Source organism: Microcaecilia unicolor, chromosome 10 (assembly GCF_901765095.1).
Source record: "Microcaecilia unicolor chromosome 10, aMicUni1.1, whole genome shotgun sequence".
NCBI lineage: Eukaryota > Metazoa > Chordata > Amphibia > Gymnophiona > Siphonopidae > Microcaecilia > Microcaecilia unicolor.
The window spans coordinates 156,541,803-156,554,528 of NC_044040.1; the positions used below are offsets into that span (position 1 = coordinate 156,541,803).

Below are 12,726 nucleotides of genomic sequence, written 5' to 3' on the forward strand. Positions count from 1 at the left end.
ACTGCTGAGGTGTAGTCCTTAATGAGATAGGAATCTATTTTTGTTCAGGGGAAAGCAGAGACATTTGGTTTTTACTCATTTCCCAGTGGGTGCCTGCACTTCCATCTGATAAAAGGTTTATAAATGAACCAATCACAGGTAAACATCTAGAACGTATGAGTCTCCTAACCCATCACATGTCACAAGGAAATACCTTAGACAGAAATGTTTCCAACAGATAGTTGCAGCTGAGAGTCTGCATCACATCACAGTTTTTGTTCTCGTCATTTTTAAGCTGACAAACCCTGTTTTGACATAACCCATGCAGACAGTAAAGATAATGCTTAGACATTGTGGAAGTTTCCACAGAGGTACCTCTATCTGTCACTGCATTGGAGTTTGTTTGTGGAAATTAGCTGAGCTGGTAGAATTAAAAGGGTACTATGGAAGACTCACAAGCTGATGTAAAATAAGTAAATAAATAAATGAATGCCAGTCTTCAACAGCAAAGTTGTATGTGATATTGACACTGCAGTAAGTTTTACATGCATGTTAAATTCTTGGAATTCCAATTATGTTAAAGGCCTATTTTGGATTCATTACTGTCATTTAATCAACAAATTATTGCTGTTATGGTTTTTTTGTTTGTTTTTTAAAAAATAATAATATAAGAAAAGCCATAATGAGTCACACCAATGGACCATCTACCCCAGTTTACTATTTCCAACAGTGACCAAGCCAGGTTACAAGTACTTGGCAGAAAACCAAATAGTGGAACAATCCATACTACAAATCCCAAGGCAAGCTGTAGCTTCCCCATATCTGTCTCAATAATCCCAGGGTGGAACCTAGCATCAGGTAACTATGATTTGGATTATTCTTCCCAATGTGCTTCACTTTGCATTTGTCCACATTAAATTTCATCTGCCATTTGGATACCCAGCCTTCCAATTTCTTAAGGTCTCCCTGCAATTTTTTCACAGTTCGCATGTGTTTTAACAATCTTGAATAATTTTGTCTCATCTGCAAATTAATCACCTCACTCGTTGTTCTGATTTCCAGATCATTTATAATTTTATTAAATAGCACCGGTCCCAATACTGATCCCTGAGGTACTCTATTATTCACCCTCCTTCACTGAGAGAAATGACCATTTAACCCTACCCTCTGTTTTCTGTCCAATAACCAATTCCTAATCCACACCAGAACATTGCCTACTATCCCATGACTCTCTAATTTTCTCAGGAGTCTCTCATGAGGAACTGTCAAAAGCTTTCTGAAAATTTAGATACCCTATGTCACGAAACACCAAGCCACCCGCGGTCACTTAGAGGGTCTATCCCCAGCACAGTTCAGGTCTGCCTGCACCTGTCACTTGTGCTCAACACTAGCACCTCCTCCCAACGACTGGGTCACAACCACCTCTGGGTGAGTCTCCCATTCCCAAATTATCCCCAGTGATTTCTAGGTTACTGGAGGCCACACTCCCAGTGGTCCCTCAGTTCCCAGAAAGCACTTACAGACCCAACACACAAACCACCAGTCTAGACAGGCAGAGGCAATAAACAATTATTTATTCTCTTAAAAACTGAACAATGAACAAAAAATGTGCAATCAGCAAACAATAACAGGTAAGTGGAATATGGATCAATTATAACACTACCTAACAATTATATACTGTCTAAACAGTACCTGGGAAGATTAGGATATATAACTGTTCACAGAGACTCAGCAAAGAGATCTGTCTCTCTTTTCTCCCTGGCTAAGACTGAAGAAATATATCGTAAGGAACCACCTATAGAGTGAAAGGAGGTGATATCCTAATAAATGAACTCAAAATCTAGAAAATGATTGGAGATACCCAACATAAATCGTAAGTGTGTTCTGACAAAATTAATATTTTTTAAAGGAGGAAAAGGCCTCGAGAAGTCCCCAGCATGTATGTTCTTGCTTCAGGGGCTGGACTTCTTCATCTTTGGCCAAAACCTCTATCGCTTAGCAGACGGCAGAAATTAGCACTTAAATATTCTATTTTAACTTTTTTTTTCATATTTTGAGTATTTTAAGATAGCGCACAAATCCAATTTAATCAATTTTTTCATATTTTCATAAGTATTTTTTGATAGTGCACAAATCCAATTACTTAGCTTGTCTGCTGTAGTTCATAGTGTAGATCTTTCTTTCTCCACCACGTGCTCCAACCACGGCCTATTATGGCCAGCGTTTCGGTGACCTGCTTCAGGGTCCTGTGGTCCCACTATAATCGCCGCACTTGTAAAGCGCGAGAAGACAAGCTCTTTACAAGTGTGGAGATCATAGTGGGACCACAGGACCCTGAAGCAGGTCACCAAAACGCTGGCCATCGTAGGCCGTGGTCGGAACACTGTGGAGAAAGAAAGATCCGCACTATGAACTACAGCAGACAAGCTAAGTAATTGGATTTGTGCACTATCAAAAAAATACTTATGAAAATATGAAAAAATTGGATTGTGCACTATCTTAAATACTCAAGAAAATATGAAAATAAAGTTAAAATAGAATATTTAAGTACTAATTTCTGCCGTCTGCTAAGCTATAGAGGTTTTGGCCAATGATGAAGAAGTCCAGCCCCTGAAGCAAGAATATACATGCTGGGGGCTTCTCGCGGCCTCTTCCTCCTTTAAAAAATATTAATTTTGTCAGAACGCGCTTACGATTTATGTTGCCACAATATATTAATACTGGGTTAACCAAATGCTCAATAACTGTACTAAATATTATATCAACAATTCCACAGTTATACTTAACTTTTTATTAATTCTGTATGCTTTGTATCAATCAATATTTCACAACATAAAATTACAAAAGCCTACATTCATACCACTCATTCATTCACATACATACCATCTCCTCCGTAGAGACTGCTAACTAATACAGCTTATTAGCTATCTACCCCACCACAAACCTCATATAAATGATAGTCCATATGCTCCTGCCCAAAGACAGGAGGCAACTCCACCAGTCAATTATGTCCACATGGTTAACATGTAACTGCGCAGCGTAACTCAAATGGTCCACTCACAACAAGGTTTAAACCAATCCAGTATCCAAGTACACAAACTGCTATTCCTTAATTACATCTGCTTGCTGGTGTCATTCCACCATGTTTGTGGTTCAGGGCTCGATGATAAAATCACAACCACCAACTTTAAGCCAATCTCCACGTAATCCTCAGGCCACAATCCATCTGCTGTAAATCACCCCACACTCCAATCATTTTCTAAGACTGAAGAAATAGCCAGCAACTGCTGGGTAATTTCAAACTCCAGGCCAATCAGAGTCCAGTCAACAAGTACTCACAGTACTGCAGCTTCACTTCTTCATTGAGTGAAACTAAAGAGGGCATTCACTTTTTCTATAAGTTTTAACATACAACATGCACCACCTGCTGGTCAAACTAGAGAAATACACTTCAAGGTTTAATAAAGGCAATTTTACAGGTTTAAAACACTCTGTTTTGTCACACACTGCATCAACCAGCTCACCTTTATCAATATGTTTATTCACGTCTCCAAAGAAATGAAGCAAACTGGTGAGGTAAGATTTCCCTTGGCTGAACCCATGCTGACTGTTTAATTAAACCATGTTTATGTGTTCTGTAATTTTATTATGATAGTTTCCACTATTTTACCCAGCAATGACGTCAGGCTTACTGGTCTGTAAGTTCCCGGATCACCCCTGGAACCCTTATTAAAAATCGGCTTTACATTGGCCACTCTCCAATCTTCAGGTACTAGAGACAATTTTAATGACAGGTTACATATTACTTACAGCACATCATCAATTTCATGCTTGAGTTCTTGAGTACCCTTGGATGTATGCAGTCTGGTCCAGATGATTTACTATAATGTGTCGATTTGGCTCAGTACGTCTTCCAGGTTCACCAAGATTTCTTTCATTTCTTTTGCATCGTAACCCTTGAAAACCATTTAAGGTACAGGTAGATCTCTTATATCTTCTTCCGTTCAGACAGAAGCAAAGAATTCATTCAGTTTCTCCGCTATGGTCTTGTCCTCCGAGAGTGCCCCTTTTGTTCCTTCGTGATCTAACGAGCCCATGGATTCCCTCAAAGGCTTTCTGCTTCTGATGTACCTGAAGTTGTTATTGTGAGTTTTAGCCTCTGCAGCAAGCCTTTCTTCATATTCTCTTTTAGCCTTATCAGTGCTTTGCATCTGACTTGCCAGTGCTTATGGTGCTTCTTATTTTCTTCATTTGGGTCTTTTTTCCATTCTTTTAAGGACATTATTTTGGCTGTAATAGCCTCTTTCACTTCACCTTTTAACCACGCTGGCTGTCGTTTTCTCTTCTTTCCACTTTTGCAAATATGTGGAATGCATCTGGTCTGGTCTTCCAAGATGGTATTTCTGAACGATGCCCTTGCCCGATTTAGTGTCCTAACCTTTGCAGCTGATCCTTTTAGCTTTTTTAAAACCATTTTCTTCATTTTATTAAAGTTGTCCTTTCGAAAATTAAATGCAGCTACTGTAGATTTCCTTTGTGGCTTCATTCCAGATAGTAGCTCAAACTTAATCATGTTATGATCACTGTTTCCCAGGGGACTCAATACTGTTACCTCTTGTACTATGCCCTGCATTCCATGAAGGACTAGATCTAAAATGGCTCCCCCTCTTATCGGTTCCTGGACCAGCTGCCTATCTCCCTGGTGCTCTCTGATGTAACATTTATCCAGTCAATATTGGGGTAATTGAAATTACCCATTTTATATAAACACCAGAAATATGCAACACAACAAAACCTATAATGGACATGGACAAAATTCAACTTCTCTACTTAATTTACTATACCACTCTTGAACTCTAATGCAATAGCACTCTGTATTTCTCATACCGGAATTGGCGATCGCCATCACGGTATTATGTAAGCCACATTGAGCCTGCAAATAGGTGGGAAAATGTGGGATACAAATGCAACAAATAAATATAAATAAATTATACTGTTGCCCAATTTGTCAGCTTCCCTGATTTCTGTAAACGTTTCTTCATCTGTCTGTTCATTCTGTCTTGGCAGACGATAGTACATACTACAAGAATACTCCTTCCCGTCACACCTGGAATTTCTATCCATAATGATTTCATGTTATCTGTTTCATGTGGAATGTTTATTTGACCAAATTCCCTCTTTAACATATAGCACAATCCTTCCCCCCTCCCAATTTGATACAATTTAACACAGTGTCCCATTAATTGTCCTCTTTCCACCAAGCTTGAAATAACTATTATATCTACCTCATCATTTAGTGCTATAAACTCTAATATATCAAAAGATAACTACCTATCCTTCAGAAAATCGCTGAAAACCCATCTATTCAAGGAAGCTTATCCAAATGCCACGACCTAACTCTACGAACCCACTTATTCATCACCTTATCCTGTGACAACGGCAATGACTCAGACCACGCCTCCTCTAACTTCTCCTTATGCTTACCCTGACCCTATTACCCTGATTATCTTAATCTAGTCTAAAACTAGCACCTCCTCCTACCTCCTTTACCCCCTCTCCCTTATAATATTACCTATCTGCACATTCCCATTACCCTGCCAAGCTTAGCCTGCTCTCTCTGTACTATACTTTGTAATCCTACTACTATGTAAGCCGCATTGAACCTGCTATGAGTGGGAAAGCGCAGGGTACAAATGTAACAAACAAACAAATAAATAAATAAATTAATAAATAACTCTTATTCCAGAAATACAGAAAAGAAACATAGGAGGAACAACAGAAAAAACTAACACTAAATAATTCAAATCTTCCTTACACAACAAAAAGGGGGAAGAAGGGGGAGTGGTATAGGAAAAAGTAGGAGAAATCTAAAAGAAATATCTATAAATCTGTTAACACAGATTACTCAAGACATGGCATTGAACTGACCCCCACATTTACTCTAAAGCCATAGGAAGTACAAACAATGAACTTCTTAATTTAACCACACACTTGCATGGATAAGCTAACAAAAACATTGCACCCCTCTTGTTTCATAGCAAGAAACAATTTTCTTCTCTCCTGAGTACTTTTAGTAACATCAGGATAAAGCCTCATCTTCTTGCCATAAATCAGATGAATGATGAACAACTTCAAAATAGCTTTTAGATTTTGTTCAAATATCAGGGACACCAATAAAGTAGCTCTTTCAGAGGTCTCAGAAATAGATTCTTCTAAAATAGCTAATATATTATTCAAGTCCACTGAGTCCCCAGGCCACAGTCACCCTTCCACATCATCCTGGAGGTTCTTAAAAGATGAAGGCACATGATAAATTTTGTTCAATGGGGGAATAGCTTCTGAGGAATATTTTAAGACTTCTATAAGGTACTTCTTGAACAAGTCACGTGGAAAGACTCCAGGAGATTTTGGAAAGTATAGTAGTCTGAGATTCAGTCTGCGATTGTAGCTCTCAATAGTTTCAATTTTCCTATGAATTGCAAGGCTATCCTTAAACAGAAGAGCTTTTAAAATCCTGTAGGGTCCTTCAATTCTCTTTGTACTTGGCTCACTTGATTAGAAAAATCTTCTTTAACTTGATCCATAGATTTTACAAACTCCTCCATTTTTTCCAGTGCATTTACCTCAGCAGAGGTTTTAATAACACCACCATACATCTTTTACAACATTTTCCAAATAAGTTTGTGCTATCTCCGTGTGACCTGTTCCTGGTGTCTCCATTCGTCGCCAGACTCCTCTATGCTACATTCGCCACAGCAACTTCAGTAGCAGGTATTGCCCCACCCCACATGGATGATGATGCTAGACATGGAGAAGCTATTGACACTGGAGGCGATAATGATGTCTCATGCCCCACTGAAATGTGTCTAGAAATACTTCATACTCTTGTTGTTTTCATGGTTCCTCAGAACATTTGGCATACTTAAAACAGAAAAACTCTGTTTAGTACAGTATTAGCCCACACCTCATTAGTCCAGATATTTTTATAGAACATTTGATTATAAACGTTTTCAGACAAATTCTTAAACATGCTTTCATAAGACTTTACATTTGCAAGTAATTTTAAATGGCTGTTATCAAAACTGGATGCTCTGCCAACATGGCCAGGTTTTATGTTCTTCATCAGGGTTGCAGTCCAAACAACATAACTGCAGCCCAAACCCCTGCCATGTTGGTAGGTCATGTCTTGATAACAACCATTTAAAATTTCAGGCAAAAGTGTTACAAAACCTTAAGAATTTAAGTCTGAAAACAATGTTTCTAATCAAATGTTATATAAAAATATCCAGTCTTGATAACAACTATTTAACATTTGATGCAAAAGTAAAGTCTAAACATATTTCAGTTGGTGTTAAAGAATATTTTTAGCTGGGATTGTGAGATATTGTCCTATTTAGTGGATTTATTGGGCAGGGCCCATTGGTGTGTGTGTGGGGGGGGGGGGGGGGGAGTGGCAGCAGTGATGGAATTTGAACCCCACCCCCACCCCAGAAGGATAAGGCAAGTGTTCTAACCACTCCGCCACCTCCTTTCCCTGTGTAGCAATCCCTCTTACAGTGGTGCCTGCCTCCGTGCAAGCAGGTTGGCGGAGGCAGGCACCAGTGACAGGACACATATATAGAGACATTGATATGGCATGCTACACTGTGATATGGAGGTGGAGGCAGAAACAGATGAAGGAACTCTGCAAGAGGGGCCAGTATCTGCGGCAGCATGACCAAAAGCTCCTCCAGGGGTCGTGCTGAGCTATGTGCCAAAGCAAGTGAGTCACACAGTAGTATCCAAAGACCCTCTCAACTCTCTCTAGATATAACTCCCATGAACAACTCCCAAATTTCAGTGGCCACCTCAATTGTGCAGGAAATGAAGGGCATGACTGTAACCCAATGTCTCTGTTTCCCCTTTGTAGCTCAGGCACCAACTGCTCCACCCCCTGGACCAGTTACTGCCACAGGACCAGCCTCACCAGTCCTGAGGAATGTTGAAGAAGCGGAGGAGGAAGAAGAGAATGAAGATGAGGAGAACAAGGCGGAAGGAGATTATGATGGAAAGGAGGAAGGAGATCATGATGAGGAGAATGAGAACCAGGCAGCAGCTGCCCCCGCACCATCATAGGCAGCACGCCTCCACACCTGAACACTCCCTCCCTCCTCCACCACCACCCCAGGAGCAGCATGACCTCCCTCAGGAGGGGTACCTCTCCCCAGGAGCAGACAATGGCATCCTACATGCCTCCCCATGACAGCATGTGGATCCAGGGGCAGGTGCTGGCACAGGTGGAGCCCTGCCTCTACCTCCCATTTGATCAGAATCTGTTTTAGAGGAGATGGGGTACAAGCGGGATGCCACTGACCAGCAACTAAGAAGCCTGGAAGCTGGTCACGCCAGATTGCAGGATGCCCTAGAGCAGAATTTAACCACCCAGACCCATATTTTCTGTTGTAGGGCATGCTGCCATCCATGGACACCCCCCTCCACGACCCTTAGTTGGTCCACTTCCTGAGGCAGCTCTTGCTGTCTCCCCCTCACCTTTAAGTGACCTTTCCCCCCTTCCGTCTCCCTTTTTATTTTAGTTATTCTGGTTTTCCCTCCCACAGTAAGTTTTTATTTATACCTATTTGTAGCTATTTTAGTTTGGTCACATGATAATTTTATTTCATTAAATTATATAAAAGTTTCAAAGACAATATTTTATAGTATTAAAAAGTTGAAGTTCATATGGGTGGCCTGTCTTTTCATATCAATGCTTATGGCTGACCTATGTGATATGAAGGTTCTAAAGCTAATATACAGGTTTCATGCGCGCTATGAAGATCAGAAGGGAGAGAGGAATAATGAGTGCTGTCGCAATGTCCTGTGACATGCATATATCACCTGCAAGACTAGCAATGAGGTCGTCATGTGGAAGACATATATGCACTCTACAGGAGGGGGTGGGGGTTCAAGTAATTGTTTTGGTTATTAGAAATATTAAGAAATGGCCAGTACAGCAGAATATAGATACATATATTGAATAGCCTTGTAAGACATATACATAAGTCAAGCAGGAAGGCTGCAATATGAAAACAAACAGCCTCATATTGAAACAAATCAACAATGAGAATATCACAAAAAGGTGAACCTGAGAAAAAAAAATAAAAGATACAAATCCCAGAGTGTGATCTCAATCCATGATGTTCCTAAGTGTTCAAGCTATTTATATATAGCATATAGGGAAAGAGTGGTTTTGTTTCAAGCACTTTTAATAATGCATATCTTTCTGTTAGTTATCTATTGTACTTGGATCACATGCGCCTTTGGTATTTTTTGTGGCTTTTCTTTTTGGATATACACACTTGTCTTGTTTTTCTTTATATAGAGGCTTATTTACTGATTCACAACTTTGGCATATAGGATATTGTGTATATAAGAACTTCCATTCCATGTGGACATTATTTTAGCAACATATTTCATAGGTAGAACATGTTCAACATTGGGTTTACGGCTCTTGTGTATCTACCTCTGTATTCACTATGGTGAGTTGTCTATGATATATTTCCATTTGCGTTTACTTATGGTTCTTTATATAACGCACTGCCACAATTTTGTTGGTGTGGTTCTTTTTCTATATTTTATTTTCCTGTGGGTCTCTATTACTATTGATTTATTCTTATTCAATGTACACACTGATGAATTCTATTTTCTTGATTTTTATTCCATCGTTATTTATACTGATTATCTGTTCTTTGTTTTCTGATGAGGACCTCTGATGAAGGTTTTACATGCTGAAACATGGCCTGTGTTGGGTTCTTTTACCAAGTGTATCCTGTATACTGGTGTGGAAAGCGTTTTTGCATATGTCTTCTGGATCTCTTGAATAAACTGTGTCTTTGGCCTTCCTGGTACTTTGTCTTGGTGCCTTCCACTCTTTTTTGCTCACTCTGTGGATTGCTTGTGGAAGGTTTGTTTTCCTTTTTTGTCTGTGTTTGTTTGGACAGGGGAAAGGTACGCCATTTGGGATACAAAAGAGAAAGATAAGAGGTAGAACAAACATACCAGAGGATATTAAAAAAATATAACAGATATTTACAGCACAACATTTCCAATAGTTAAGTATTCCCCAGATAATAAGAGGAACTACTCCTGACTCCATTGCCAAAGGCCTCACAGAAACGTGGGCTTTTAATGCTACGTTGAACCTCTGAAAAGACAGTTGAAGGTTAGAGGGGAGGGCATTCTAGAATGAGGGTGCAGTGCTGTAGAAAACCCTCTACAGTGGACAGATGGTATGTGGAGGCAACAGAGACAGACTCTAAAAGGGGCATGCAGCGTATATCACCAATCAAATTGGCGCTTCATAAAAGCACAAATCTTCTAGCTCAGTCATCAGTTTGAGCTTGTTTGAAGTGTCAATTTGATCGGTGATACATTGAGAATGTGGCGAGATAACTTTCTAAGTGATAGCTTACTGAGATTTACAGTTTTCCATAGGCGTTTGATTTCATTACATCATAGTCATTTCAGTTGACACTATGTTCAGACTCCTGTTGTAGGCCTATTTGCTGAAACACGGTCAGGGTCAAATCTCATTTAATTTACAATAAAGGACCTTTTAGCACCTATAGAGCTATTTTGCATTGTCACCTGTGCTGGTCTGGCTCTCTTATTCCTTTTCCAGCCTCTGGACCATTCTGTTTGTGATAGCATTATGCCAGAAACATCAAATTTCTAAGCTATATCGTGCCTTATGGCTACAGTGTTGCTCCAATGTCTCTGCATCTCAACAAAATTAGTGATCAAGTGTGATAACTATCACTAATTTGGAACTTCATTCTCAGAATGAATCCATATTTCTTTTCTTGATGAGACCTGCAAGGACACTTGCATGTTTATTCGGTGTTTTAATGTGAAATTAATCATTTCCCCTTTTCCTTTCCAGCAGAGCTGAAGTTACATTGGTTTCTGTGAATGCATAATTAATTTTGTGTTTGTTGCCCTAATATAGGTTTATCAGAAGATAAGTCATGGTCATGGAAAAATGTTTCATATGATAAATATATATATATATATATATATATTACCCTTCAGGAATTCTGGTTTTTACTTTTTGATTTTTAACAAGCCTTCATCAGGAGTCCTCATAAAAAAACAAATATAAATAATAAATTATACATATTCACAAAAACGTTTATAGAATTGTACACATAAAATTATAGAGCATGACTAACTTAAGCTAAGGAAGTGAAAAGAAGAGTAGAAATGGAAGTGAGCAAACACAAAGGAAGAAACTACCATGTTAGTACTAACAGTTGACACAAACCGGTGACATAAAGGAGATGGCAGAGATCTGGCTAATCAATTTAATATATCTAAAATATCTTTGAAGTAAATTACAATACCAAGAAACTGACTACATCATCAGGAATTAATAATTTCCGAAAACACAAATAATTAAAATTCAATCGACCATCATACGGCAAGATGTCCCAAAGCTTTACAGAGTAATAAATACATGAATTTGCCTAAACAGATTTAAATATTAATCCTTATGCAGATGGAAATGCTAATAAAGAATCCTTGTTCTGACTATATTTTGTCATACTTACTAACTGAACCAGGATAGAAAGACTCTCTGGGGAGTAACTTTTGTGAATTAAATAAACCATAAAGCAACTTACTACAGTCACATTTGCTTTGCTGTATTACATGATCACATGCCTATGCATTTATTGTCTGTTTTAAACTTGTTGCATTACTGACTTAGTACTATTACTGCTTTTATGTTCAGTACTAGCATAAGATGTATTAACAAACACATGCGAACAGATGTCAAGCTATTTGCTCACTTATTGCTGTGTTGCAGTCTTCCAAGTTCCAATGTATTCGATACTAAATACACAAGCACAACCAACTCAGCTAGCGTTTTACAAGATGCCTGGTGCCTCTGGAGTGCCACACATCTTAAAAATGGGGGGACTGTAGGGTAAAAGTCCCTGCCACAAGCTAACTAGTGTATTACAGAGCTTGATTGTAACAGACTTGTGGTGCAGCTTATACAGATCTCAGTGCTCTATGTGCTAATAAAGGAGGGACCTATGCACAGACATGCTCTCTGAAGGAAAGAACCTGTGACCCTGATAAAATTGTGGGCTATGTGATAAGGACCCTAGGACATAATGACCCAGATTATTATACTGAATAGCTTGAAAGGATTTAAAACATAATATGTATTCCCTAATACTTTAATTTGGTACCAGCAATCTCTCCTGCTTTGAGACTCATTAAATAACAAGCCAAACAAATGGAAGATGAGGAAGATAAAAATCGATAGAAATGAATATGTGGTAATTAGACAATTTCTTAGCTCTCTGTGTGGATTAAGTTGACTTACTGCAGATTTTCAAGCTGTTATTCATGCTTTAGAAAACAAAACTTTAGAAAACAGCATTGTAAATATGGCTTGTACCTTGAGATACTGGATATCCTTAACAGAAGTGAGCTCAGGCAGTCCTGCAGTCAGCATCAGTGCAAAAAGAGTGATAAACAGGTTCCCATTTCGTCGTAAAATTAAGTAAGCATCTTCACAGCACTGTCGGAACCTTAATCGCCAGGATAAACAGAGTTACTTTTGTTAACAAAACAATTATCTAGAATTTATACCAAGATTTTTATGAATTCACTAAGGGGCTCTTTTACTAAGCTGTGCTAGTAAATGGCTTAGCGTACCATTAACACGGGATTTTTCTGCAGAGTAAGCCTATTTCTACT

General features: G+C 38.9%; 1 protein-coding gene across 4 annotated transcripts in view; it reads right to left on the bottom strand.

The window, feature by feature from the left end:
* PIK3CB (phosphatidylinositol-4,5-bisphosphate 3-kinase catalytic subunit beta) overlaps window positions 1–12,726 on the bottom strand; it is a 352,397-nt gene that overhangs the window by 6,783 nt on the left and 332,888 nt on the right. For all 4 annotated transcript variants that reach the window (XM_030217213.1, XM_030217212.1, XM_030217211.1 and 1 more), the window contains one exon: window positions 12,425–12,557. In XM_030217213.1, the coding sequence (XP_030073073.1) occupies window positions 12,425–12,557 (133 nt within the window). The remainder of the gene's footprint in view (window positions 1–12,424; window positions 12,558–12,726) is intronic.